General features: G+C 42.1%; 1 protein-coding gene across 1 annotated transcript in view; it reads right to left on the bottom strand.

Moving 5' to 3' along the window:
* Positions 1–27311, bottom strand: part of HGD (homogentisate 1,2-dioxygenase) — a gene marked incomplete at both ends in the record, with an annotated part of 55395 nt that overhangs the window by 18926 nt on the left and 9158 nt on the right. Inside the window, 6 exons of the mRNA XM_080696525.1 lie at positions 1348–1447; positions 2002–2081; positions 3630–3664; positions 4775–4866; positions 7319–7378; positions 22702–22807. Of these exons, the coding sequence (XP_080552651.1) occupies positions 1348–1447; positions 2002–2081; positions 3630–3664; positions 4775–4866; positions 7319–7378; positions 22702–22807 (473 nt within the window). The remainder of the gene's footprint in view (positions 1–1347; positions 1448–2001; positions 2082–3629; positions 3665–4774; positions 4867–7318; positions 7379–22701; positions 22808–27311) is intronic.

The raw sequence follows: 27311 nt of genomic DNA on the forward strand, positions 1-27311 counted from the left end.
GGCCCACTGCGCTCCGGCTGCCTCTGCTGCCGCCCACCTTCCTCTGAGACTTTGGATCCCTCAGGGGAGTGACCAGAAGGCACATGCTGGCCTGTCCCTGTTTGGCTCTGAAAGCTGTTGACAAGGAAGGGAAGAATGGAGGGGTGTGGTCGAGGCCGATCCCTGCAAACACCTTCACTCCTCTCCTGACACTCCTGCTCACTTGCCGGAGGAATGGGAACCGGGGACCTTGGTTCATTTTTGGACATTTTAACCGGCTGCACAGGCACTGCTGATTCTTGCTCTTTCCTAACACTGAATGATGGACTTTATTTACTTATTTATTGTGTGTGCTGGGGATAGAACCCAGGAGCATTCTACTTCCAAGCTAAGCTACACCCCAGGTTTTGTTTGTTTGTTGCTGTTAAGCATATGGATTTTGTGGCTTGTGCTCAGTAGCAATGTGCAGCTCAGGCCACTCCCACTTTCCGTAGTGACAGAGCCCCAGATGTTTTTTATGGCTTTTTTTTTTTTTTTTTGGTGGTACTGGGGTTCCTGGAAGCCCTTCTACCTCCGGGCTACACTCCCAGACCTATTTTTACATTTTTATTTAGAAACAGGGTCTCCTAAGCCAGCACACGCGGCTGGCTTCGATCCTGCGAGATCCTCCTGTCTCTGCCTCCCAAGCGCGGGGATTACAAGCGTGTGCCACCACGCCTGGCTTTAAGCTTTTTTCACTTGATTGTCTACACACAACCCATTGACTTAGCCGGGCATGGTAGTGCACACCTATAATCCCAGTACTCGGGAGGCTGAAAGAGGAGGGTCACAGGTTTGAGGACAGCCTCAGCAATTCAGTGCGACTCTGTTTTAAAATACAAATAAGAAGGTCTGAGGTAGAATGCCCCTGAGTTCAATCCCAGTACCCAAAACAAACCAAATGATGATTATTCACGAGGCTCATTCCCACTTGCACACTTGTGCTGTTGCTGTTCCCTTTCCTCTTCGACTTTTCACTAAGAAGTAGTCAAAGCTCATCTCTTCTGTGTAGCTGTTCCTGGTGACTCCAGCTCACAGTAATTTAGACGTCTGCATGTGTGCTCTTGTGACCAGAAACCCATTTTGCACTGTGTTTATCTCCAATGCTCTCTGTATTATTCTAGAAGGAAATTTCTCATGGTTTGGGTTTGGGTCACTGTATTACTCATGTATTTTACAAGAAGACAACTTGGTTTAGAGAAGTTGTCTGAAGAGGAAAGTTGAGATTTAAGTGAGAAAGTAAAGGGTGGTGGGGGGATGTTTAGCTCTTGTGCACTTATCTGAGTCCTCTATGTCAAGTGAGGCTTAGAGGCTATTTTGGAGACTTACCAATGGGTCCCAGGTCAGGTAACTCAAAGTGGACTCCGTAGACCTCCAGGATGTAGCCCCTGGTCTCCTCAAAGACATCTATGCTGAACCGCATTCCTCTCTGGAATGAAGGCAGACACATGTGTGGCCTCTGATAGCATACTTGTCCTTACAAAGAGGCTGCCCCAGAGCCAGGGGCCGTCCCTCACGCAGAAGCAAAGTTGTGCTTTGTTAAGCTATGATTGAGAGGTGATCAGATCAAAGATGAGTTCGAAAGAAAAACCGAACTACTAATCACATCAGGGACTCAAGGCTATTTTAGTCTAATCTCTCAGTGGATCCAGAGAGAGAGCCCAGATGTAACCACATTAAAAACCAAAATAATCCCTTCACTCCCCTCTACCCCCAACAGAGCCTTACCCAGAGTAGATATAAACATGTAGGAAAGTGAAACGGCCAGTGCCCTTGCTTTGTGGTTGTGTGCTACGTTAAAACAAAAGACAGCCCAGCCTTCTTAGCCTTCCACCCAAGAACTCTCCTGCGTGACTCCAACTCCCTCCCCATGTCGCCCAGACATGACAGAGAAATTTTAGAGTTGGAAATAGCAGCAGCTGAAACATCTGATTGCTCCCAAATTAGGGAGAGGCAGGGAGGAGAAGGGGGCGCATTCCCAACCTGAATGACGCAGATCTCGTTGGGCTGCACCAGCATCTTGCCAAACTCAGTGTAAATGAGAAGCTTCCCTTTCTGGGGAACTGACAAAAAAAGACCGGGCAGTGGTGAGCAACCCTTTCCATTTCACGCAGCCTGCAGGCTGTGTCTGCTTTTCATTCCAAATAAAAAGAGCTTTGATTCAGGCTTTGGGAGGGGGGGAATGTATATTCTGATGACTTCAGTTAGCTATTTTATGATCTGGAAGAACCTGTATGCCTTTTTTTTTTTTTTTTTTTTTGGTTGCCAGATGAGAAGCTTGAATATGCACAATTTTGTGAATTGACCAAAAATGGCAGCAGAAGTAGGGCAGAAAATCACCCATTTCTGACAATTCCAGTAGGAGACTGGCATGTACATTTCTAATGACTACACCAAAATGTTGCCTCTGACACCATCAAATGTGGTGGGGGAACCGGAACAATTTCTGAATGACCTTTTATTTTAGTTGATCTCAGGAAAATGTGTACTTTAATTGCAGTCATCAATGACAGGCTTTCCTTGGGGGAGTTCAAGGCAGGTGGAGTTACTTTAAGAAGTTAATCACACGTTAGTGTCACTCACTCTTCATTGCCCTCCGCTGCCCGGCTCTTGCACTTCAGAAAGGCCCAGAAGAGATGGGCAAACACAGAGGCCAGGGGTAGGGTAAGGGCTCTGAGGTGCACTAGGAATCTTTTCCAGACCACGAGTGGCCTCTAGACCTGACTACAGATTGCACTAGGTGAAATAGTGAAATAAAAACATTGGATAATGAAGGAAAAGAATGTATAGGAAACCAGAAAGAAGCCGGGTGTGGTGGCGCAAGCTTGTAATCCCAACATTTGGGAGGCTGAGACCAGAGGAGCATGGTTCTCGGACAGCCTCAGATACTTAGTGAGACCCTTTGCAACTCATTTGAGACCCTGTTTCAAAATAAAGAATCAAAAAATAAGGCTGGGGAGTATGCCTCTGGGTTTCATCTCCAGTACAAAACAACAACAACAACAAAAAAAAAAAAAAAAAGGAAAAAAGAAAACTAGAAAACAAGCTAGGCATGGTGGCATAGGCCTATAATCTCAGTACTTGGGTGGCTGAGACAGGAGGACCACAGCTTTGAGGCCAGCCTCAGCAACTCAGCCAGGCCCTTAGCAGCTTAGCAAAACCTGGTTTCATTCCAAATGAAATATGAAAATAGGTCTGGGAGTGTAGCCTGGAGGTAGAAGGCTTCTATCCCCAGTACCACCATATATAATAGGGTTGAAGCTTGAAACTGTGGGGTTGTGTGGTACACACCTGTAATCCCAGTACTTGGGAGGCTGAGATAGGAGGATTTCAGGTTGGAGGCCAGCCTTAGCAATTTAGTGAAACTCTGCTTCAAAATAAAAAGAATTAAAAGGGCATGGAGGAAGAACATCCCTGGTTCAATACTTAGTACCAAAAAATGAAAAGGGCTGAAGGTGCAGCTCAGAAGTAGAATGCTTCTGCGTTCAAATGCCAGTACCAATATAAATGAATGAATAAATAAATAAATAAATAAATAACAAGAAAGATAATTAGAAAGAGCTTGTGGCTAGGGATCAGTGAATAGTTAAGAGGTCTGAAATAGAACTCACCAATCAAGAAGTCCCCATCTGAGTTGTAAAAGCATCTGAAACATACAGAACACTTCCTGTGACTTTCCATTCTAACACTCTGTGGACAAACTCATTCATTCTAACAATTGTTGTTTAGTGTCCACTACGTGCCAGGCTCGGTGCTGGGTATAATACGCCGAGCAGAATGACCCAGTCTTTGTCCTCATGGAGCTTAGAGCCTGGCAGGGAGTCAGATCACAAATAATTACAGAACAGCGTCATTCCAAAATGTAATGGCTCTGAGAAGGTCAAGTTGTGAAGAATGAAACAATAGAAGACAGGAAGAGCTTCACTGAAGACGGGACATTTGACTGAGGTGTGAAGATATTATCTAGGCAAGAGGAGAGAACATTCCAGGCAAACGGGGCAGCATGTACAATGCCCCGAAGTGAGGATCCAAGCGAATGAAGGCTGCTATGGCTTGAGTGGAGAGGGGGGCCGGGATTGTATGAAGCTGGACCCAAGGGAGGCTTGTCACAGGGCCGTGATCTTGGCCTTGAGCTGCGGCTCACACAAGTTTGTTCTGCTGGCAAGACAGACACAACATGTGGTTCCAGAGATCAGCATGCAAAGCTGATACAATATCTGCTTCCCAAAGAAAAGGCAGGAATGTCATTTATATATTTTTTTAAATTTAAAAAAGCCATTATTTTTATATATTTTTTTAAATTTAAAAAAGCCATTATATAAACTTCTCAACTCAGAGACATGACGTTTCCACAGCTATTAGCCAAGTCTATTCGTTTGACCTGCCACCAACAGGTAGACCTAATGGCTGCTCGTGCTGTGTGACTTAGGACTCCAGAACAGACCTGGGAAACCTTAGAATTTAAGACTATTCAGACTTAAACCATCCTACAGTCACAGTGCCTTTGAGTAGCTCCTTCATTCCAGGATCCCATCCTGCCTTTTCTGTTTGTACTGTTAAAAGTCATTCTTGTCCATGTCATAAGAGATCGTCAAAATAGAAATGCTTATTTATTATCATGCACACACACAAACACACACACATTTCTTTGAGGAAAAAACAACAACATATGCATGTGTGACTCTCTGAGTGGGACTCGGCTCTCGCCTCTAGCCAACAGTCCTCAGGGAGCTGCCACCCAGTCCCGAACACTTACCTGTTCCCCATGGAGGTGTTACACAGGAAAATGTGGATAGCAAGCCCGTTGTTAGACCTGATGTCTCCAGCTCCACACAGGGTGTGCAGGCCCTGGGAGAGGACCGCAGGAGAGGAGGGTTGAATATGAGCAGTGCCCAAGAGACCAGCTTCCCCCCTGCCCCGAGGGTCATGAGATAAGGGTCTAGAAGGGCCTTCTCTGTGGGTCAGTGGGATGTCTCAGATCTAGGCTACCTCTGGGGAACCTGGAATTTACAGACTTATGTTTGATAGGTTGTGGTTCATCCTGATTGCCAGCTATGGTCTAAATCTCGATTGTCTTAATTACTACATGATATGCATTTATAAAGTATGAATACATTACCGTTTTTTTGGTTCTGGGCATTGGTCCCGGGGGCATTCTACCTTTGAGGTACACCTCAGATCATTTCTCATTTTTTATTTATTTTATTTTGAAACAATCTTGTTAAGTTGCTTAGGGTCTCACTAAGTTGCTGAGGCTGGCCTCAAACCTACGGCCCTCCTGTCTCAGACTTCCAAGTACTGGGATTACAGGTGTGCACCAACAAGCCTGGCATGAGTACATTATGTTTAATGAATTAAAAAGTGTCATTTTATCAGTTCGACGCTTAAGATTGACCCGGAGGATTGATTCTGATGAAGGGGCTATCAGATGTCTAGGAGATTTGGGGAAGAAGGTTGCAGCTTCAGATGTCAGTTAATGCCCCTCAAGTTGACCACACCACGCGGGCAGCCTCTGCTTGCAGAGGGTCGGATTCATCTCCCCAGAACAGGACAGAGGAACACATTCTGAACTGCTGTAATGCTCTCTGCTATGTGACCAGATTACCCACAGTGCTTGAAATTGTAGCACGTAGACCTTCTCAAAACAAGCCGTTGGCTGCAAACCTGCAATCACAAAGGGAGGGAGCTCTGCTCCTCAAACTCCATCGTTCACGCCGGGCGTGGTGGCGCACACTTGTAATCCCCGCACTTGGGAGGCAGAGACAGGGGGGTTGCGCTGGTTCAGAGCCAGTCTCGCTAGCTTAAGAGACCCTGTTTCCAAATTTAAAAATATATATATAAAATAGGTCTGGGAGTGTAGCCCAGAGGTAGAAGGGCTTCCAGGAACCCCAGTACCACCAAAATAAAAAATAAAAATAAAAAATAAGTAAAAATAAATAAAAATAAATAAAAAAATCCATTGTTCACACAGAAAGGGGGGGGGTTCTTTTTGGATTTTAACCCAATTTGCAAAATTGAGGTGTAGTGAGTCTATACAGGGTTTGGAGCACTTAATAAAGAGCCAGGCAGAGCCTGGCTTGGTGGCACATGCTTGTAATCCCAATACATGGGAGGCCGAGGCAGGAGGATCACAGGTTTGTGGACAGCTTCAGCTACTTAGTGAGGCTCTCCACAACTTAGTGAGACCCTGTTTAAAAAAAAAAGAATAAAAAATAGGGCTGGGGATGTAGCTCAGAGGTAGAATGCCACCTGGATTCAATCCCCGATACCTAAAAAATATATAAATATAAATAAAAAATAAAAAGCCAGGAAAAGTGGCACCTGCCTCTAATCACAGCACTTGGAGGCTGAGACAGGAGGATTTCAAGTCTGAGGTCAGCCTCAGCAACTTAGCGAGAACTTCACTAATTTAGCAAGACCCTGTTTCAAGACAAAAAAATAAAAACGGGCTGGGTATATAGCTTAGAGGTAGAATACCCCTGGGTTTAATTCCCAGTACTACAAAAACAAACAGCCCACCCCATAGCTGTATTAGAAGTGCCCACAATGTTGTCATTGCTAGAAATCATGGATATTTTTCTCAAAATACCATTTATGCTCATCCTATAGTTATTAGATTTTTCCACAGATATTACTGTTTAGTACATTAACGAGGAAGCAGATACATGACTATAAACAAAACACAATTTGCTTTGTGAAACATTTTTATCATTGCATTTCAGTGTAATGACTTCTTGCAATTTAATGTAATAGCAGGCATGGTAGTGGTGGTGTATGTCTGTAATCCCAGCTACTCGGGAGGCTGAGGCAGTAAGATCACACATTTGAGGCCAGCCTGGGTGACTGACCAAGACCCTGTCTGAAAATAAAAAAAAAATTAATAAAAAGGGCTGAGGATGTAACTCCATGATGGAGTGCTTGCCTAGCACGTAGGAAGCCCCAGGTTCAATCCCCAGCACTACACACCTAACCAAAGAATAGCACAGGGTCACCAGACTACCAAAGGGGCCCACGGAGCAGAAAGATTAAAAGCCCTGTCCTAACCAAAGAAAGGAGCTGGAGGTGGGAACAGGTGCACTTTCTCTTGGCCTTCCTGAGACGTGGAAGCTCTTCTCAGTCCTTCTGTGTTAGGAGCCTTATAGAGCCAGTAAGTAAGACCCCTCGGCCAGCCCCTGGGGCACAGGCAGGCGGTTTTGTCTCTGCTGCCTCCCGAGGTGGGGGTGTGGCATGCAGCCTGGGAATGGTGCGTGACCCCCCACCCCCACCCCGCAGAGGAGAGGAGGGCGGCTGACTGACTTACGCTCACGAAGTCCACTTTCTTCTGAGACAGTTTTGGAATCTCAAATGGTTTCCATCTTAGCTGGAAAATAAAAACCCCCCAAAAAACCACATATAGGAAACGTCACTTCACCAGGGAAAAACATAGACGCTCTAAATAAATAGCATCAATTACATAGAGGAAAAAGGACAGCTGCTCCCTCTGTGAAGCTCCAACCACTTGTGTTTTTGTTATTTTAAAATTAATGATTATCCATCATTATCTTAATGGGGCTCCGTTGAGGTGTGTGTGTGTGTGTGTGTGTGTGTGTGTGTGTGTGTGTTTCAATTTCTATGAATATAAACTGTCTATGTTCCTTAGCATTTTCAATTATAAAAATAAAGAGAAGTCGTTGCTTCCTCCTTTGGAAGCTGTTTGTTTCTTTTAACATTTTGTGCAGGCACACCAGCGAGTTTTGACTGATGCCGCTTTTCATGCTATTTATAATCAGCTCCCTTTCCTGGCATGCCAGCCTCTCTGTGTGGGCTCCTGACACTGCAGGGGAAGGTTCTACTTCTACTGCCAGCCCTTCGAGTTTTGAATTATTTTTTTCAGAGAAAGAAAAAGCACCCAGCTGAGATTGGAGTTGGTAAATGCAAGACCAGGTTCAGTTTCTTCACCAAATCCCTGAGCCTTTGTCCCCAGGCTGTCTGATAGTTCAATTTAAATTACAACAATCTTTAATTTAATAATGAACCAATCTAAGGAAGTGGGGAGAAAACCCAGCAGGTTCGGGCCCTGCTCAAAATGTCAGCCCAGCACTTACTAATCGACCAGGCAGCAGCCTGACCCAGCTGGACTGGCCGCTGACACACCCAGCAGCCCCAGGGCACCCCTCCTGGAGTGACCTGCACCCCAGGGCTGCCGGGCACCTGGTGAAAGGAGGCGGGGCAGGAACTCCATCAGGTCCTGGGCTCAGCACACTCTATTTCAGAAGGGCGGCCCAATGGAAAAGGCGACCCCAGATTATACTGCCTCTGACGTGCACAGTCAGGCAGCAGCCTTTGGTTCTTATGAAGCAGATGATCTCATACTGAGGCTACTTTAAAAAAGATGTAAAAGATGGAGTTGAAAAGGATAGCTCAAGGTATGCTTCCGGAAAGGAAAAAGCATTTCAGGATTATTTCCATTAAGAATGCTATCTCTTGAGACAGGGGTCTGAGAGCAAGGATTATTATTATTATTATTATTATTATTATTATTATTATTTTATTTTTTTTGGTGGTGCTAGGGTTTCCTGGAAGCCCTTCTACCTCCGGGCTACACTCCCAGACCTATTTTTTATATTTTTATTTGGAAACAGGGTCTCTTAAGCCAGCACAGCTGGCTTCGAACCTGCGCGATCCTCCTGTCTCTGCCTCCCAAGCGCGGGGATTACAAGCGTGCGCCACCACGCCCGGCATGAGAGCAAGGATTTAGAAGAGGGTTTCTGAACCTTGACACTATTTTGTGCTGGATAATTCTTTGTTTGGGGGCTGTTCTGTGCATTACAGGATATTTAGCATCTCTCTGACTTCTATCCACCAGATGCCAGTAGCATTCCTCCAAGTTGAAACAACCCAAAATAACCCCCAAGCTTTGTTAAATATCTCATGGAGAACACATTTTTCTTGGTTGAGACCTATGGACCTAGAAGGACATTCCTTTGACCTCAGAAAGAGCCACAACTGAGCGTTGTTAGATTGTGTGTGTGTGTGTGTGTGTGTGTGTGTGTGTGTGTGTGTGCCCGCACACTCTGGGGATTGAACTCACAGCCTCATGCATGCTCAGTGCGTACTCTACAACTGAGCCACACTCAGACCTGAGCACTGCTCAAGTTTTGAGAGGAGGTTTTGGTCTACTATTAACCATTACCTACTGCTTCCCTCTCTGGTAGTAGTGAAATGTTTATGCACCCAGGAAAATTGTCCAAAAAAAGATTCATCAGTTTAGATTTCCCAGTAAAAGAGATTTAAGTGTCAGAAGAGACTTAAGTGGGCAGCCTGAGATTAGCTCTAGCCAGAGATTCTCCACCCTGGTTACCCATGAGAATCACTTGGAAAGGCTTTGAACCTAAGACTGAATCAGATCAGATGCGGGGACAGTGGGGCCCAGGCATCAACATTTTATAACATCTCTTCTAATGCTCATCAAGAAGAGTCTAAGAATTAGCACACCGCACTCAGAGATCTTGTGAGTATTGTATTGCTAAACCAAGCATCGTGCTCAGAGAAATCCACCCCGTCAACTAACCAGGCAGCAACAAACCAATCTAATAACTGATCAATTAAATTGTGGCATCTTGGTGGCGGTGGCAATGCCAGTTACCAAAGAACAGAGATGTTTAACTAAACAAGCTGAATGATTTCTAATTTTATCATAAAAGAGAGGGGAAAGTAAACAAAACAAAGGAGGGAGTAAGTCGGAGAGAGATGTAGGTCACAAGAGCAAGGGAATTGCTGCCTGGTTTGTTGTAAATGGGGCGACGGTTGTTTTTTGGTTTGGGGTTTTTGTTTTTGTGGCACTGGAGACTTCTTGTTCATCCTCTCTCCAAGTCTCCATCCTCATCAGTCACCAAGCTATCACGTCAGGGCTCCTGATCAAAATCTTGCCTGAGAATCCAAAGCCGGTTTCTTATGGTTACTGGGTTAGTCAGAACTACCTTGGGTCAGTCCTCAGACTGTGAGAAAATAAATTTTTGTAGTGTAAGCCATCCACTCTGTGATATATTGCTATGTCAGCCAACTGAAACTAACAAGATTCGACAACTTTTTAACAGTTTATTTTATGCATACTATATATTATTTCTGTGTAGCTCCTCCTATATATAATTTTATTATTAAACATTTCCAAGCCGGGCGAGGTGGCGCACGCTTGTAATCCCCGCGCTTGGGAGGCGGAGACAGGAGGATGGCACGGGTTCAAAGCCAGCCACGTTGGCTTAAGAGACCCTGTTTCCAAATAAAAAAGTATAAAAAAAAAGGTCTGGGGGTGTAGCCCAGAGGTAGAAGGGTTTCCAGGAACCCCAGTACCACCAAATAAATAAATAAATAAATAAATAAATAAATAAATAAATAAATAAATAAATAAATAAGAAACATTTCCAAAGCAGTGACATCACACCAGGTCTGGTGGTTCTTGCCTGTAATCTCAGGAATTGGGAGGCTGAGACGGGAGGATCACAGGTTGAAGACCATTGTGACGTAACTTAGTGAGAACGTGTTTCAAAATAAAAAATTAAATAGGGCTGAGGGTGTAGTTCAGTGGTAGAATGTCTCTGGAATTAATCTTCAGTACTACAAAAACTACTCCCCAAAAGCAATAACATAAATTGTAATACCTAATGCAATTGTCTTACCTACAGTGGGCATCAATAAATATTTCTTGAATGGTTAAATTATTTATTGAATGGAAAAATAAGCATAAGGTACTGAGAACATTGCTTATATTGCAAAGAGCAAGAATAAAGCAAATTTGTGCGTGTTTTTGGAAGTCAAGTGACATTGGAGAAACAGCTAGCAAATGGAAAAATGTTTCTAAAAGTCCAAAAATCATTCTAAAATATAAGCCAATTCTTCATGACTATGCAGAAATCATCAATTTCATATTCATTTTGAGATCCTTTCTAGTTCTATCAACTAGAGAAAGGTATTAAAGTCTTTGTAATATAGATTTGTATATTTTTCCTTGAAGTGTTATCATTGTTTCACATATTTTTCAGCTGTATTCTGCAAATTCTAAAATAGAATTCTACTTCTAGAAAATAAATAAAAATAAAATAGGACTTCTATGATCTAGAAGTGAGGTGGTAAAAAACAATTTGAAAAACATTCTTAAGGGTGTCCAAAGTAATAATTAAAAATTATTTAACATTACCAAAGGAAGACAGCAGAAATTGGTGGCAACATTTAATGATCAATATTCAAAATTCATGCTCAGAGATAAAAAGGAAATATCAAAGACTTAGCTTCAGTATTTCTAAAGTTAGAAGGCTGGGAGTTGGGCTAGATGACTCAAACATCTCTTTCAACACTGAGATTCTTTGATTTACTGATATTCCATTCAAAATTGCCATGAACTCAACTCAACTGGATGAATCAAATGCTCTCAACAATATTGGCTGGCTAGAGGTAGACATATTAGAAGTTAGTAGCATCTATCCCAGAATTTTGAAGTAACCACGGGTGAAATAGTAATTATAATGTTTAAGCAATTGTTAGCAGCAGCTATGGCTAAGAGAGGTCCAGGGTAATTGGTAGTGGTGAATTTCAGTCCAGATAAAAAAGACAGGGTGAATAAAACACAATAGTGGCTCATTGAATTCTTCAGAAAATCTAGCAATTTTAGGGGGGAAAGAAGCATAATTTATGTGGAAATATATCAGGCTGTGAGGCATTAAAACTTTTTTTTTTTTTTTTTTTTTTTTTTTTTAGTATCGAGGATGGAACCCGGGGGCATTCTACATCAGAGCTACACTCCCAGCCCTATTTTTTATTCTTTATTTGGAAACAGGGTCTCACTGAATTCCAAAGGGCCTCACTAAGTACTAGCTGAGGCTGGCCCAAGAACCGTGATCCTCTTGTCTCAGCCTCCCAAAAGCTAGGATTACAAGCATGTGCCAGCACGCCCAACTTAGAACTTTTTGATGTAATAGGCAAGAGCACAGAGAAGGAGGATACAAGTCACACTAATTTATTTAGAATTTCTAAAGTCAAAAGTATGAGCCATTATGGATAGAAATCTAGATTTTCATTTGACCTTGCCTTTGAATGTAAAGCGAAGGGCTTTATATTCATTACTCAGTGCCATGGTTTAAATATTGTATTAGTCAGCTTCCCATTACTATAACAAAATACTTGAAGAGAAAAGGTTTGTCTTGCCTTCTAGTTCTGAAAGTCCTAGTTCAAAATTGAGTATCTCCTTTGCTTTGGGCCTCTAGTGAAGGTGGCATATGAGGATGGGAGCATGGCTCAGAGCAAACTGTTCGTCTTATAAGGCCGGAAGCAAAAGTGAGAAAAAGACCATAATCCTCCCCGAGGGAACGCCTCCACCGAGGACTTCCCAGAAGGGCCTGCCTCCTGAGGGTTCCACCACTGCCCTGGGGACCAAGCCTCATACACATGGGCCTTTGGGGGACACTCACCCAAACCATCGCAAATGTGTTTCTCAAAAGCTTGTGTAGTGGAAACTTAATACTCCAGCTTATATGTCAATGGTCTTTGGAAGTGAAGAATTATGAAAATAATTAGGATTAAACAAAATCATGACTGTGGGAATGCCACAATGGTATTCGTGACCTTATAATATGAGGAAGAGAGACCTGAGCTAATACAATTGTCCTGTCTCACAACATGATGATGTCTATCATGTTAGGATGAACAGAAGGCCTTACCAGATACCAGCACCACGCTCTTGAACTCCCCAGCTTCTAGAGCCCTGAATTAACAAAGTCTCTATTCTTTATAAATTTCCCTGTCTTGGGCATTTTGTTGTACAAACAAAATATACTAAGAGGGCTGGGGACATGACTCAGTTGCCAGAGCACTTGCCTCGCATGTGTGTGGCTTTGGCTTCCATCCCTTGCTCTACTAAAGAGAAAGAAAAAAATAGACAAAGGTACCCAGACCTTAGCATAGATCATGGAATACAGTGGCTACTCAATAAATATTTGTTGAATGACTTAGTTTTCACAACTTTCTGTGGCACCTATGATTACTATCTCTCTTTTTAAGAAGTGAGAAAACCGATTTAGAGCAGTTGTATTTTTTCTCTATTAAGTACTGACACCGATATGTTTCAGTCACTTTTGTTAACCTGCAGTCTGAGCATTTCGATTTCAACTAGTCATGATCTGCTTCCCAAACTACTCCTGATCCTCTTGCCTCCTCGCCCAGCTTTGTCTCCATTTAATAGTCTTGTATTGCTGAGTACGGGGGTCCACCGGGATTTGGGAGGCTGAGGGAAAGGATAGACAAATTTGAGGCCAGCCTAAGCAACTTAGTGAGACCCTATTTCAAAATAAAAATAAAAATTAGTAAACCCACTCCTGGGTTCAATGACCAGTGCTGCAAATAAATAAATTAATTTAAAAAATACTCTTGTATTGGATCTTTCATTCTGACCCTTATTTACTATTTCTCCAATGCTGAGTCTCCTTGACCCTGTCTGACTCCTGAGATCCTGCTTCTGCTAAGGTTCTTCAGTATCTGCATTCTTGCCAATTCCCTTATGTTAATTCATTCAAAAAATATTTATGATGCTCTGTATTTGCCAGGTATTATGCTAGGCACTGAAGGTGAACATGACATAGTCTGTGCCACCCAGGGAAAGCATTACAGAAAGATCCTGGAAGAGGAGAGATTACTGAAAGGAAAACAAGGAAATAGTGGGAATGATTGTCAAAGAGAAATGTAAACAGAACTATTCCCTCAGGAATAAGTCCTGGCACAGGGCCTATAGAACTTTTTTTATACATGAAAAATAAGAGACACAAGCAATAAAATCATCAGGCTTGCAGACAACTCCAGTATCTTTCCAAGGAGTGAAATGTAAGTTGATGAAGATGTACTATAAAAAAAAAAAAAGATCTAGCAAGCTGTCCAAAAGGGCTGAGCAGGGCAGTGTGCACTGCAATGTTGGCAAACTCCAGTGAAAGCATTTAGGAAAATGCAATCTAGTCTATTTATAGGATGATGAGATCCGAGCTATTAGGGAGTATCAACAAATGCCTGCAACTTTGCTAAATGAAAAAAGGGTATGAGTTGGGTGCTGCAGATCAGCTAAAGAATGGAGATATAGATCCTATTCTCATATATCCTGAGAAACACTGAAAGCGCATTGAAGAAAATGTTCTTTAAAGTGGGTCATAAATTATGGGTGGGATTTTGATGGGTGAATATTCTCAAAGAAGAATAGAAAATTTCAGATAAATGAAAGAACATAAAGTACCAAGAGAGAAGAATTTAGGTTATTGTCTTGGAATAGTGATGGTTATAGTGTGACTGGAAAGTAGGGATTTTTTTTTCATCAAGTTTTCTCTTCACTGTGACCAAAATACTTGACAAGAACTTAGAGAAAGAAAGGCTTATTGGCTCATGAGGTTTCAAAGGCTTCAGTCCGTGGTTGGCCAGCTCCAGGTGGAAGTGGCTCACTGGCAGAGTGTTAGGATATGGCAGAAGAGGAAAAGCTGCTTTCACCTCATGAGGACCAAGAAGCAGAAAGAGGGAGAGAAGCAGACAGGAATATAGTCCTGGAAGCCATGCCCCTGATCTACCTCCTCATGCCCCACCTCTGAATCTTGCTGCGTTCCCAACCCATGAGCTTTTCTGGGGGTCATTCCATATCCAAACCATAACAAGGGAACACATCATGAAGTCAAGTGTTTGAAGACCCGTGACAGTGAGTTGGGGTTCCGGATTTTCTGCTTTGGGAGCCTATACTAGACTGTTTGGGCAATGGAGGGGAGAGGTGATGGTGGAGTTTAAAGATTTTGAGATGGTTAACTCTTATGTGGACTTTGGGAATCACCATTCTATGGGCTTAGCACCTAATTCTATGTGGAGAAAGAAAGATGAGTAGTTCTCCAAAATGACTCAAAGGATTCAAAACTGTTATGGCAGCCTAGCAAACTAATACAGAGGGCAAAGAAAAGATTAATGTGATACAAAAGAGGAGAGAAAAGAAGGGTAAGAAAATTATAAAATGACTGAGAGAGCCGGGCGTGGTGGCGCACGCTTGTAATCCCCCCGCTTGGGAGGCGGAGACAGGAGGATCGCGCAGGTTCGAAGCCAGCTGTGCTGGCTTAAGAGACCCTGTTTCCAAATAAAAATATATTAAAAATAGGTCTGGGAGTGTATCCCGGAGGTAGAAGGGCTTCCAGGAACCCCAGTACCACACACACACACAAAAAAAGACTGAGAGAGTTCAGCACCAGGGAGAGCACCTGTTTTTGTAGATTTAAGCTTTGATACACTATCACAGGAGCCAGAAGGGACAGAGAGTTTCAGAAAGAAAAGAGGGAGGTCAGCTGTTCATGCTTTGGGATCTGTAGAGATAAGGACTGCATTTATCCATGGATATTTTATAATAGTAAAAATGGAAATAACCTACATATGGGATAACAGAGGAATCATTTTACAAATGTACATTAAATTATGATACAGCATTAAAAAATATCTGCCTCTTTGGGGAGATGGGAGAAGTGGGGAGAGAGGTACAGTTTGGAGGGAAATATATCAGGTGTTGTATGCATGTGTGTTTGTATCCCTTCGAATCTCACAATAATGTACCAATAAGTGAATAAAAAAATTATCTGTCCTCAGCCAGGTACAGTGGAATGTGTCCTGAATTCCAGTACTTGAAAGGCTGAGACAGGAGGGTCATCAACCTTGGCAACTCAGTGAAACCCTGTTTCAAAATAAAAAGTAAGCCAGGCGTGGTCACGCGTGCTTATAATCCCAGTATTTGGGAGGCTGAGACAGGAGGATTACAGGTTTAAAGCCGGCCTCAGATGCTTAGTGAGGCCCTCTGAAACTTAGTGAGAGCCTGTTTCAAAATAAAGAATTATAAATAGGGCTGGGGTGTAGCCAGGAGGTAAAATGTCCCTGGGTTCAATCCCCAGCACTACAAAATCAATCAATCAATCAATCAGGCAGGGCATGGTGGTACAGGCCTGTAATCCCAATACTTAAGAGGCTGAGACAGGAAGATTGCAGGTTTGAGGCCAGCCTTATCAACTTAGTGAGACCCTCAGCAACTTAGTGAGAACTTATTTCAAAATAAAACTAAAATAAAATAAAATAAAGCTGGAAATGTAGTTCAGTGGTAGAGCACCCCGGGTTGACTTTCCACTACAAAAAAAAAAAAAAATGTTCTCAAGGAATTTATGAAGACATTAAAAAGGCATAAAATATGGTATCTAAATTTTTAAAAAGGATATAAAGAATATAAAATATTACATTATGACCATAATTATAGTAAATATATGTGTCACTGATTTTTTTTATGGTACTGAGAGTGGAACCCAGGGGCTTTTCTACCTGTGGGCCATACTCCCAGACCTATTTCTATTCTTTATTTGGAAACAGGGTCTAAGTTGCTGAGAGCCTCACTAATAGCTGAGGCTGGCTTCAAACCTGTGTGATCCTCCTGTCTCAGCCTCCCAAGTGTGGGGATTACAAGCGTGCGCCACCACGCCCAGCATCACTGATTTTTTTTAAAGCATTAATCTAAGAGTATTCACAGCTTCTTCCCCTCCCATTCAGATTCTCTGTGGAAAATTCTGACTTCCCCATTCCCAGTGGAGTCCCTTGAACTGCAGTCTTACCATCTCACCATGAGATATGTGTCTCTCACCCATCTATATGTGTGTCTCCTAGGAAAAGAGAATGGGGGACCTGTACAGCAAGTGCCATTCTGTAAAGGCAGAAAACAGGAGGAGGAAGAGGCAGGGCAAGGACCAGTGGTGACAAGGTGCTAAGAACTCGGGGAAGGTGAGAGGCAAGGAAAGAGAGGGTTCTAGGCCAGAGAGGTGAGAGTCTGGAAGAAGTTGAAGAAAGAGGATTTTAAACAAGTTTTGAAAGGGCTTGGGTGTAGCTCAGTGGTAGAGCACTTGACTAGATATATGAGGTCCTGAGTTCAATTCCCAGTGCTGCACAAAACAACAATAACAACAATGAGCTGGCTGTAAATAGAGACTTTGGCAAAGGCTTTTTTTTTTTTTTTTGGTGGTACTGGGGTTCCTGGAAGCCCTCCTTCCTCCGGGCTACACTCCCAGACCTATTTTATATTTTTGAAACAGGGTCTCTTACGCCAGCACGGCTGGCTTCGAACCTGCGCGATCCTCCTGTCTCCGCCTCCCAAGCGCGGGGATTACAAGCGTGCGCCACCACGCCCGGCTGGCAAAGGCTTTAAAGAGGTAGAAAACCCCAAGACATTTGTGGAAGGAGAGGGCCTTTAGGATGGTGACACTTGAACAGTTTGACAAATTATACAGCAAATACTCTGTACTGGTGTATTGTTTTGAACCATTTTTGATAAATTACATGTACTGGGGACAGAAGGAATTCTATCATATGGCCTTTAGTTAGCTTTGAGATAATTCCCACTTGGTCCAGATTATACTAGTCAAGAACCAAGAGGTAATTTTCTCAGCTCAGGCTCTAACTGGGTCAAGAATCTGACTTTTCAACAGTCAAAAGTTTGTGATGTAATAAAAGGAAAATGAATTTTAAAGGACTCTGATTTCTTTTTTCTTTTTCTTTTTTTGGTGGTATTGGGGTTCCTAGAAACCCTTCTACCTCCAGGCTACACTCCCAGACCTATTTTTTTTTTATATTTTTATTTGGAAACAGGATCTCTTAAGCCAGCATGGCTGGCTTCAAACCTGTGCGATCCTCCTGTCTCTGCCTCCCAAGTTCAGGGATTACAAGCGTGTGCCACCACGCCCGGCCAAGGACTCTGATTTCTTGAGTGGATGGTGAGTCAGGAATGTTAACTGAAACCTGTAAAATTATAGTTGAATTGGATGCAGATTTATTCATTAAATTCTGAGATTTCACAAATTAGAGGATGATACATGATAAAATTCTTATGTGAGATATTAATAGACTAAATTTATGTCTATGGACCAAATTTAAGTACACTTGAGAGTTTGCATTAATCCTTGGATGACTGATTATATACATACTAAAAAATGAAGGCTTTTAGGGGGAATAGTCCCCATCTTCCTGGGAGGAAGTCAAGGATAAGATAGATGATAGTCTATCCCATGATGCTCTTGGTGGGACTTAATGTTGGACTACAGGAAACTTAAGGCAATATTCAGGTCTTCAAATATGGGGAGATGAGCTGAGTGTGGTGTGGAAAAATTCTAATGCCAGTACTTGGGAGGCTGAAACAAGAGGATTGCAGGTTCAGGACCAGCCTCAGCAACTTAGTGAGGCCCTCAGTAACTTAGTGAGACACTGTTTGAAACTAAAAAAATAAAATAGGGCTCTAGGTATAGCTTGAAAGTAGAATGCCGCTGGATCCAATCCCTCCTCCTCCTCCTCATCATCATCATCATCATCATCATCATCATCAGAGTGATGTAATAGTTGGTAAAGCTGTTGATTTGGGCTTTCATAGGTGAAGACATAACTTATCATAGAGGCTTCTTCTGGGCAAGACTGTCAGATCAGATAGATACCTAACTATAATTTTCTCAAGCTTTCTTTGTGAGAGTGTGGAGTACATATTTGGAAAAGGTTATGAGGAGGGAAAGGGATGAGTACAGAATTAATGCATGCAACTGGAAAGAGAAATTAACTTGTCAAGAAGGAGTAAATGAAAAGACAAAAGGATGGATTTTGTAAGAACAGCCAGGGTATGTGCGTTAGGACAAGGGAAGCGGGTGGCAGGTGAGGAGGCCGTAGGTCAGGGTGGTGAGCAGCCACCGGATGGAGCACTGTGGAGTGCTGAGGTGCATCTCCTGCAGTGTGTGTGAACACAGGGTCACAAACGTGCAGGGAACACACTGAAGAAGAAAGTCATGTGATGGTCACCATAAAGAAAGTATTCATGGAATGCACAACAGGAGAAAAGCAACAAGTTCAAGGAGAAATGCAAAGCAACATCATAATAATGGAAAACAAGAGAAGCAGCGGAAACAGATAGGAGGGTCTACTAGGCAGCAAGCAGAAAGTTCAGAGACAGCTACTGTAGTGACTCTATTAACTCAAATTGTTAATAAAGTGCCGTGAATTTCTTTGTGAAAATGTGTGTTAACTGTGAAATAATTAATATATACTATTGATGTACATATGACTCACCTATGACGAGAAACTTCTGTTTTCTACTTTATTAATTTCTACATCATTTGAGTTGTGCTTATGTGTGTTGGGGGAGATAGTAGAATTGCACACACAGGCATTCTACCTCTGAACTATACCCACAGCCCCATTTTATTTTTTTTATTTTTAACAGGGTCTCACTAAGTTGCTGAGGGCTTCGCTAAGTTGCTGAAGCTGGCCTTGAACTTGCGATCCTCCTGTCTCAAGCTTTCCAGTACTGGGATTACAAGTTTGTGCCCCTACATCTGGCCGCATCTCATTTCTTAAAGGCCACGTAATTGACGTTACTGAGATCCATCTATGGACTTTTCCTGTAGCTCCCATTTAGTGTAACTCAGTAGTTCTCACACCTAGCATACATGAGAACTACTATATTGGGTAGCACACACAGAATTATGTAGCCTATATTTCATGGGTAATTAAAGGAACTTTCAGAGATAATTTTGTTTTGCTTAATTTTTATCTCACTTGCTGACTTTAAAACCACTTTGTTCCTTTGTATAATGTGATACCTGGCTCAGCTGCAGAGAACTGTCAGAAACATAATAGAGAATTCTCTGTGCAACCCAAAGAATGAAATAGAAAACTTATTTTGGTCCAAATACCAGCTCAACCTTCCAAAACTAGTATATAATAAATGTCGAATGGGCATTTAGCCTGACCGGGAATCCTGCAAAAGCACAGAGAGAAGGCTAAAAGTTGTGACCATACCCTGATGAGTTTTTCATCTGTTTCTCTGAAGCAGTTCCAAGAGGGCACTAGGAGACTTCATCTGCACTGTAAGATGGTCTTTGTTCCCAGTGAGGTTCCTCCCCTTCCCTTTGGTAACTTGTCCCTGCCTTCAACCATTTTCCTCTTCCCTACTGATATAGGAGAGAAGAAATAAGGACAGAGAGAAAGGAGATCAGTAGGAAAGGGAAAAGAAACTGTACCTTCAAATCTAAAAAGCTCCATGAACATCCTCACCTTTGCTTCCCAGGCCTGCACTCCTCCAGCCCAGAATTCTTAAAAAGCTCCTGACCAGAATGCTGAGAGTCTACTAATGCCTACATGCATTGCTGGCTTACAAAATGTATTTTGTTTAGATTAGGTAAAGCCAAGGGAAAATACTGCTACAGACTTAGGACATGAATCCAAACATTATCTGCTGACTGGATGATATCAATCTAGAGATCCCGAAAGAACCAGGCCACGGCGACCCCTGTGCCCCACAACTAAGAACTGAGCTCTCAGGTTACTCTATGCATTTCTTTTTTTTCCCTATTTACAAAATTTCCTTTAGAAAAAAGAGCTCATGAGCCCCAAAGTACACACCTCCTTTTAAGCATGTATTTTACTCAGTTGTTTGCTTTCCTAAAGAAATCTCTTTGCTTTTTTAAATGAACCTTTGAGTCTCTTTGACATATCCTGAAAATTCTTTCTGTGGTGTAAGTCAAGAACCTGCTAGGGATGAATTGAGGCCTCTCTTCTGGGGGACACTGCCTCCCATCTGGTGACACTGTAAAGAAGGGTATATAAGCACTCGAACCTGGTGGGTCATCACTCTTCTCTGATACCCACCCTCCTCCTGTTCATACATGTGCATCCCTTCTCCTGATTGGTCTATTGTTCATGCTTTCACTTTACCTACGCAGCCCACTTACAGGTCAACAGGTTCTCAGAGAATGAGCAGAGACCTTACGGCCTTTGAATGAGGAGGTAAGTGATTAAATGAGAACAGCCTGCCAGATGCATCGTTAACCCCAGTGTGAGACACAAGGTGAGAAATGTGGTGGGGTTAGGAGCCTGATACTCCAGGGGCCCCGGGTTAGCTGTGCAAATATGTCCCGCACAACAGCCCAGTCTGGCTGGAGAAGGGGCAGGAGCTGAAGCCTGGGTTTGTGTCCATAGGCTTGGGGGATGGAGCAAGGGCTGCCTTTCCTCCAATATGCGCAAGGGTAATATGTAGGCTGGTGGGGAGCAGAGAGGATGTCTGCTGTGCACATTAAGCTTCAACAAGGTAAAAGGTCAATTATTCAGATAAAATATCCCAGTTTCACAATGGCTATAAGGCAGGTAATATTTTAAGATACTAACTCACATTTTTCCACCCAGAATACTTCCCTTTCTGTCCCTGCTGAAGAGGAATAGGCAGCATTAAAGCTATACTTCATTCTTTGAAATTTCTATAATTATGGGAAGAGATGGAGCAGGGTAGAAAACCAAAGGGGATTATAAATTATTGCACCTTTTGTTTTATAAAAAGGTTAAGCATTTAGAGGAAGTAGATGTGCAGACATCTGCAAGTATAGACAAAACGTCTTGGTGAACAAAAGGAGAAATAGATTTCCCTGGGCTGAGAGGGGGAAAAGTCAGGGAAGAATGGGATTTCTGAATAAAAACTAGTATTAAATGAAAACAACATGGGGAGGGAGCAGGGTGGGGATTGGGTGGGGGCTAACTGGGTGATGTGTGCATGTATGTCCACACAAGTTTTTTACCCCATTATGGTGTATGAATACAAATGCACCAATAAAAATATTTTAAAAATGAAAACAACAAATGTACCTGAATATTGTGAGCTGTATAGGTGCTAACACTGCATTTAAGTGACTATATCAAAAGGGCTATATCAGAGTGATGTTTCTTGCCCATTGCCTGCCAGGCACCTTGTGAAGCACGCTCACACTTACTCTTTCATGTAATCTTCACAATAGCACTACAAAGCAGATGCTACTATCTCAATTACAAGTGCACCGTTGTAGCTCAAGGATGCAGCTGGCAGGCAGAGGGGCCAGGGATGCAAATCCATGTTGTTTTGTTTCCTGTACTATATGCCTGTTATTGGTGACATGTACCTGAACTCAGAGACAGACAAAAACAATGCCCTGGGGTTCTCAGAAGGTTTAAAATAAAAGAGCTCAGTCCATTACAGTGTTGAATCTGCCTCACCATATGAGTATCTATCTCATTTATACACTTTATCAGAGAACGTTAAGACTGGTACCCAGAGAAAAAGCCCACTCATCACTGGACCAAAATGAGGAAACTTCTAGGCAAACACTAGAAGTCCTTAGGTGTAAAGAGAGTGGGAAAGCAATCCATCACCATAAAACAGACTCCTGCTTAGACAGCAAGACTCTTATTCCCATAATCAGATTTTGAAGGCTTCTCTTCTGGGGCATTAGTATTGAAGATGTTTTTCTGTATTCTGTGGTAAGATTAGGTTAGCAAAACAAAACTAAACTAAGCCAAAAAAAAAACAAAAACCTATGGGCATGTAGATATTTTGACCAGCTTATATAATTTTCATTTATCTAACTTACTTCTCACTCCTACCAAGTCTGAACCACTCCTGTGCCTATATGTATGCCATTAAGCTAGAAAGACACAAACTTGCGCGCGCGCGCACACACACGCCAATTCCTCAATCCCCACCAAATCTGAGCCAAACACAGACAACTAGCATTTATTTTAAGAAATCTAATTTTTCAAAGCTCCTAGCCCCAATTTAAATATTTCTATTTAAATATCTTTAGATACATAAGTATGTGTCAATTTATAAGACTAGATTACCTGGTTAGGATCAGGGTCGACTTCATCCCAGTTGTGAGTGATGTGGCCTTGGTCAATGGATTCAAAGGGCTTGTGAGAAACTGAAGGTAGAATCCTATACAGCCAGCTAGGGGAGATAAGAACACACATGGCTTAGGGTAATGATCTGCGTGACCCACAGACTGGCTCAGGAGGCGGCCTCAGAAAGACTCAAGTCAGCAACCATCTGTGGGCTTTAATGTGGGAAACAACGACACAGCTTGTGTGTGTGTGTGTGTGTGTGTGTGTGTGTGTGTGTGTGGTTTCACCCCCAGCCCTTTTTTACTTTTTGTTTTGAAACAGGGTTTCACTAGGTTTTTGGGTCTTGCTATGTTGCTGAGGCTGTCCTCAAATCTGTAATCTTCTCACAGCCTCCCAAGAACTAATGCTAGAACAGCATCGTTTTTAATAGCCCTTTGCCGCCTGTAGCTCTGGTCTCTTCCCTCCTTTCTACTTCACCTATCACGCTTCAGATCAAGCCTCCAGCTCCTAGCTATTCTCATGCTGTCCCCAAAAGAAGACTTGTCTTTCTCAACAACTCTAAGGGAATAGAAAATATACGAGGTATCCCTCGTATACTTCCTGTTTTTCTATGGATTTCCCTGAATATATATATATATATATTCAGGGAAATCCATAGAAAAACTTAAGCTTATTTACATCCTCAGATGCTAAACCTTGCTCTTAGAGATGAGGACAATGAATTCTACAGAGATCAAGAACATATGGGTGTTATTTTTGTTATTCTTCTAACACAATCCTATTTTCTTTAAAAATTATAAAAATTATACATGTCAATGATAAGAATAATTCAAGTACTTAAAAAATTGTGAAAGCCAGCCATGGTGGTGCACACTTGTAATCCCAGTACTTAGGAGGGTGAGACAGGAGGATTGCATGTGTGAGGTCAGCCTCATCTATTTAGTGAGGCACTCCACAACTTAGTGAGACCCTGTTTCAAATTAATAAAAAAATAGGACTGAGGGTGTATCTTGGAGGTAGAATGCCTCTGGCTTCAATCCCCAGTACCAAAAAAAAAAAAAAAAAAAAAAGAAAAGAAAAGAAAGAAAGAAAGAAAGAAAGAAAAGAAAAAAATTATGAAAGAGCCAGGCTTGGTGGCAAATGCCTGTAATCTCAGTATTTGGGAGGATGAGACAGAAAGATCATAGGTTTGAGGCCAGCCTCAGCATCTTAGTGAGACTCAGCAACTTAGTGAGGCTATTTTGAAATAAAAAAAATAAAGAGGGCTTGGGGTATAGCCTGGAGGTAGAATGCCCCTGGGTTCAACCCCAGCACCTAAATAAATAGCTATTGTGAAAGATAAATGCCTTCTCTAATTTCTTCAGGGCTATTCCTTAAAGACATTAGGGCTTAACACTCACACGCACATACATGTATATATGTGTGTATATACATATATATATACATATATATGTGTATGGGAACATATATATACACACATATACAAATATATGCACACATATAAAAGTATATATACTCAGATACATTCAGTGCATATATGAGGAAAATTTACAAATTGTTGTATCTTTTATTTTCATAACTACTAGTAATGTTTGAGAACGCCTCATCATCCACATCTTCCCCCAAATTGCTATGTGCCCTGAACAAGTAAATATTAGGGCTGAAATTAGGCTCAAGACAAACATTTATATAATGGTAAATGGGGTAGAAATTATCTTTATATAAATCAATAAACATTTCATAATAGAAAATATAAGAATAAGGAATTATAGTAAAAGAGAATAGATTAATTACTTTTACTTGGAGTTGCCAATTTTTTGGTTCTTAAAACCAACAGATTACTCCCTTAAAAGGTAAGAAAGGTATTTTATTAGAAAGAGGCTTGAATTAGTAGTTCTAGCATACTTTCTCAGTAAATGAGGCATTTTAATCTTCTATTAAATCTTCCTATTAAAGGATATCATTAGTAGTTTTAGTCTTATGGTGAATTATTGGTGTAAATTGAGGATCTGCTGATTTGTTTATTAGCCTTTTGCAATTTTTCTGAGTCACTTGTACAAGTCCTATACTGTTCTCAAGTTGGCTGTCATTTGTCTTTTTGACATTAATCTGTAATAGGCTTTGGAAATTAATACTTCTGTACTCCAAAATTAGAAGAATATGTGTCTGTGTTTTATTATAGTATACTTACATATTTTTCCTCTTTCTTTCTTTTTTTTTTGTGTGTGGGAGTACTGGGGATTGAACCTAGGGGTTCATCCTACCTCCTACCTCTGAGCCACACCCACAGTCCTTTTGTCATTTTTAATATTGAAATAGGGTCTAAGTTGCTGAAGCTGGCTGGGAACCTGTTATCCTGTCTCAGACTCCCCGGTACAGAGATTACTAGCGTCACCTCGGTGCCCGGCTCTTTCTTTTACTTTCTAAGTTTTCTCTGTACATGTCAAGGCCTGAGCCAGTGTTCTCTCTGACAGGACCAGATCTCAGGCTCTAGGAAGGAAAGAAGAGTCTGATAAAGGAATCTGGAAGGATATCAGAAGGACAACCTTCCAGACCTTGAGAGAAACACTGAAACTCACTGAGAGGGACCTAAATCGTTTCAGGGACCATTTACCTTAACAGGAAACAAAAGAAGAAGGATCCTACATCTTAACAATGAAAGAACAGATCTGTTTTATATTTTTATTTTGTGAGTGCTAGGGATTGAACCCAGAGGCATTCTACCTCCAAGTTATACATTCAGACCGATTTAATTTTTTATTTGGAAATAGGGTCTTGCTAAATTGCTGAGAGCATAGCTACTTTGCTGAGTCTGGCTTTAAACCTGTGACTCCCCCACCCCAGTCTCAGCCTCTCGAATATTGAGGTTCTGGCACATGCACTGCCACACCCGGCTCAGGTCTTTTTCGTTTGTTTGTTTGTTTGTTTGTTTGTTTTGTTTTGGTGGTACTGGGGTTCCTGGAAACCCTTTCACCTCTGGGCTACACTCCCAGACCTATTTTTTTTAAAATATTTTGATTTAGAAACAGGGTATCTTAAGCCAGCAAGGCTGGCTTCAAACCTGCGCAATCCTCCTGTCTCTGCCTCCCATGCGCAGGGATTACAAGTGTGCGCCACCATGCCCGGCTCAGGTCTGTTTTAATAGCTTCTTTAATCTGAAAAATGGCCTACTCTTAAGAGATGGAGTTGGCTTGGACCAACAGTGAGCCATCTGGAGATAAATAGACGGGATCTGTTCATTTCCATCTGATTCCTCCAGCTCTTGATGCAACATCAGACCTTGTGCTCACTAAGCCTCTCCAACACCCAGTGGGATGTGGAGTTGAGAACATGCATGTGTATCTTAGAACCAGCTGTGTGACTCTGAGTAAGTTACTAAACTTCCTGGATCCTGTGTTCTTCATCCTGTCTCCTAGGATGACTGTGAGGACAGAACAAGTTCACATACCTAAGGTGCCTGGCGCATAGTAGGTGCAGACTTATCAGATGCTTGCTGAGTCGTATCTCCTCCTTTACTCATCTGTTTGGTTTGTTTTTATCATAGCCCCAAATTTCCTCATTCTCTGTCCTGTCTCTCACCTTCTCAGGACCCAAAGGATCAGCTAACTATTCTAATAAAAACCAATCCCTGAGAGGTAAATAGAATCACTAATAGTTCTGTGGTTAGGTAGTGACTGAGAATTTCAGATCCACCTATAGTTAGGGCTGTATCAGTCTTCCTTCTGGGAATTCTAAACATTTTCACAACATTCCTGTGGAACCCAGTAGAGAGTTCTAAGCGAATGGGTGAACCATGCCTAATGTTCTGTTCCGACCCCAACTGTTGTTGTTGTTGTTGTTGTTGTTGTTGTTGTTGTTGTTTTAAACTTGAGTTAATAAAATCCTCAGGCAGTACTATATTGCCCTGGACAGAGATTTAATTCTGATTCAGGGAACTGTGCCAGCTCCTTAATGAAATGCCAACAGCTCCTTTCAGCCTCCTGGAATAGAGCTGAGCTCCTGCTGGCTGAAGACATTGCTGAATAATGGGGGCAGGCAGCAGAATCCGGGGACCAGGTGGCCTGTTAGTGGATGGCCATAAAGTCAAGAACATAGTCACAAAGGCCAGGTTGTCATAAATTAGAATGGATCGCAATCGTCTGCCTGCTTACCTTACTCTGTCTATTTGAGTTTGCAGAAAGAGAGATGATTAAATAGCAAGAGAATTAGCCCCTGAGTTTTGACATGCTTGAGAAACTCTATCTCTTCACCTGCCGCTTCATGCACATATCTATCAAGAGAAAAAACAGTATTGATACTGACACTGTAACATCGCACCTGCCATGTCTTGTGTTTGGCTCTTTTACAACCTCCTAGAGAGACCCTGGAACCAAGGCACAAGCTCTTCTCTGGTGGTGGTAACAATGATGATTGTAATAAGAACTGACATTAATTGAACACTAATCATGTGCCAGGCAATGTGCTAAACTCTTTTTTTTTTGTGGCACTGGGGATTAAACTCAGGGGTGTTCTATCTCTGAGATACACCCCTGCACTATTTATTTTTTATCTTAAAACACGGTCTCACTAAGTTGTGGAGAGCCTCCCTGAATTGTTGAGGCTGGCCACAA

The sequence above is a fragment of the Muscardinus avellanarius genome (genome assembly GCF_963383645.1).
Source record: "Muscardinus avellanarius genome assembly, chromosome: 5".
NCBI lineage: Eukaryota > Metazoa > Chordata > Mammalia > Rodentia > Gliridae > Muscardinus > Muscardinus avellanarius.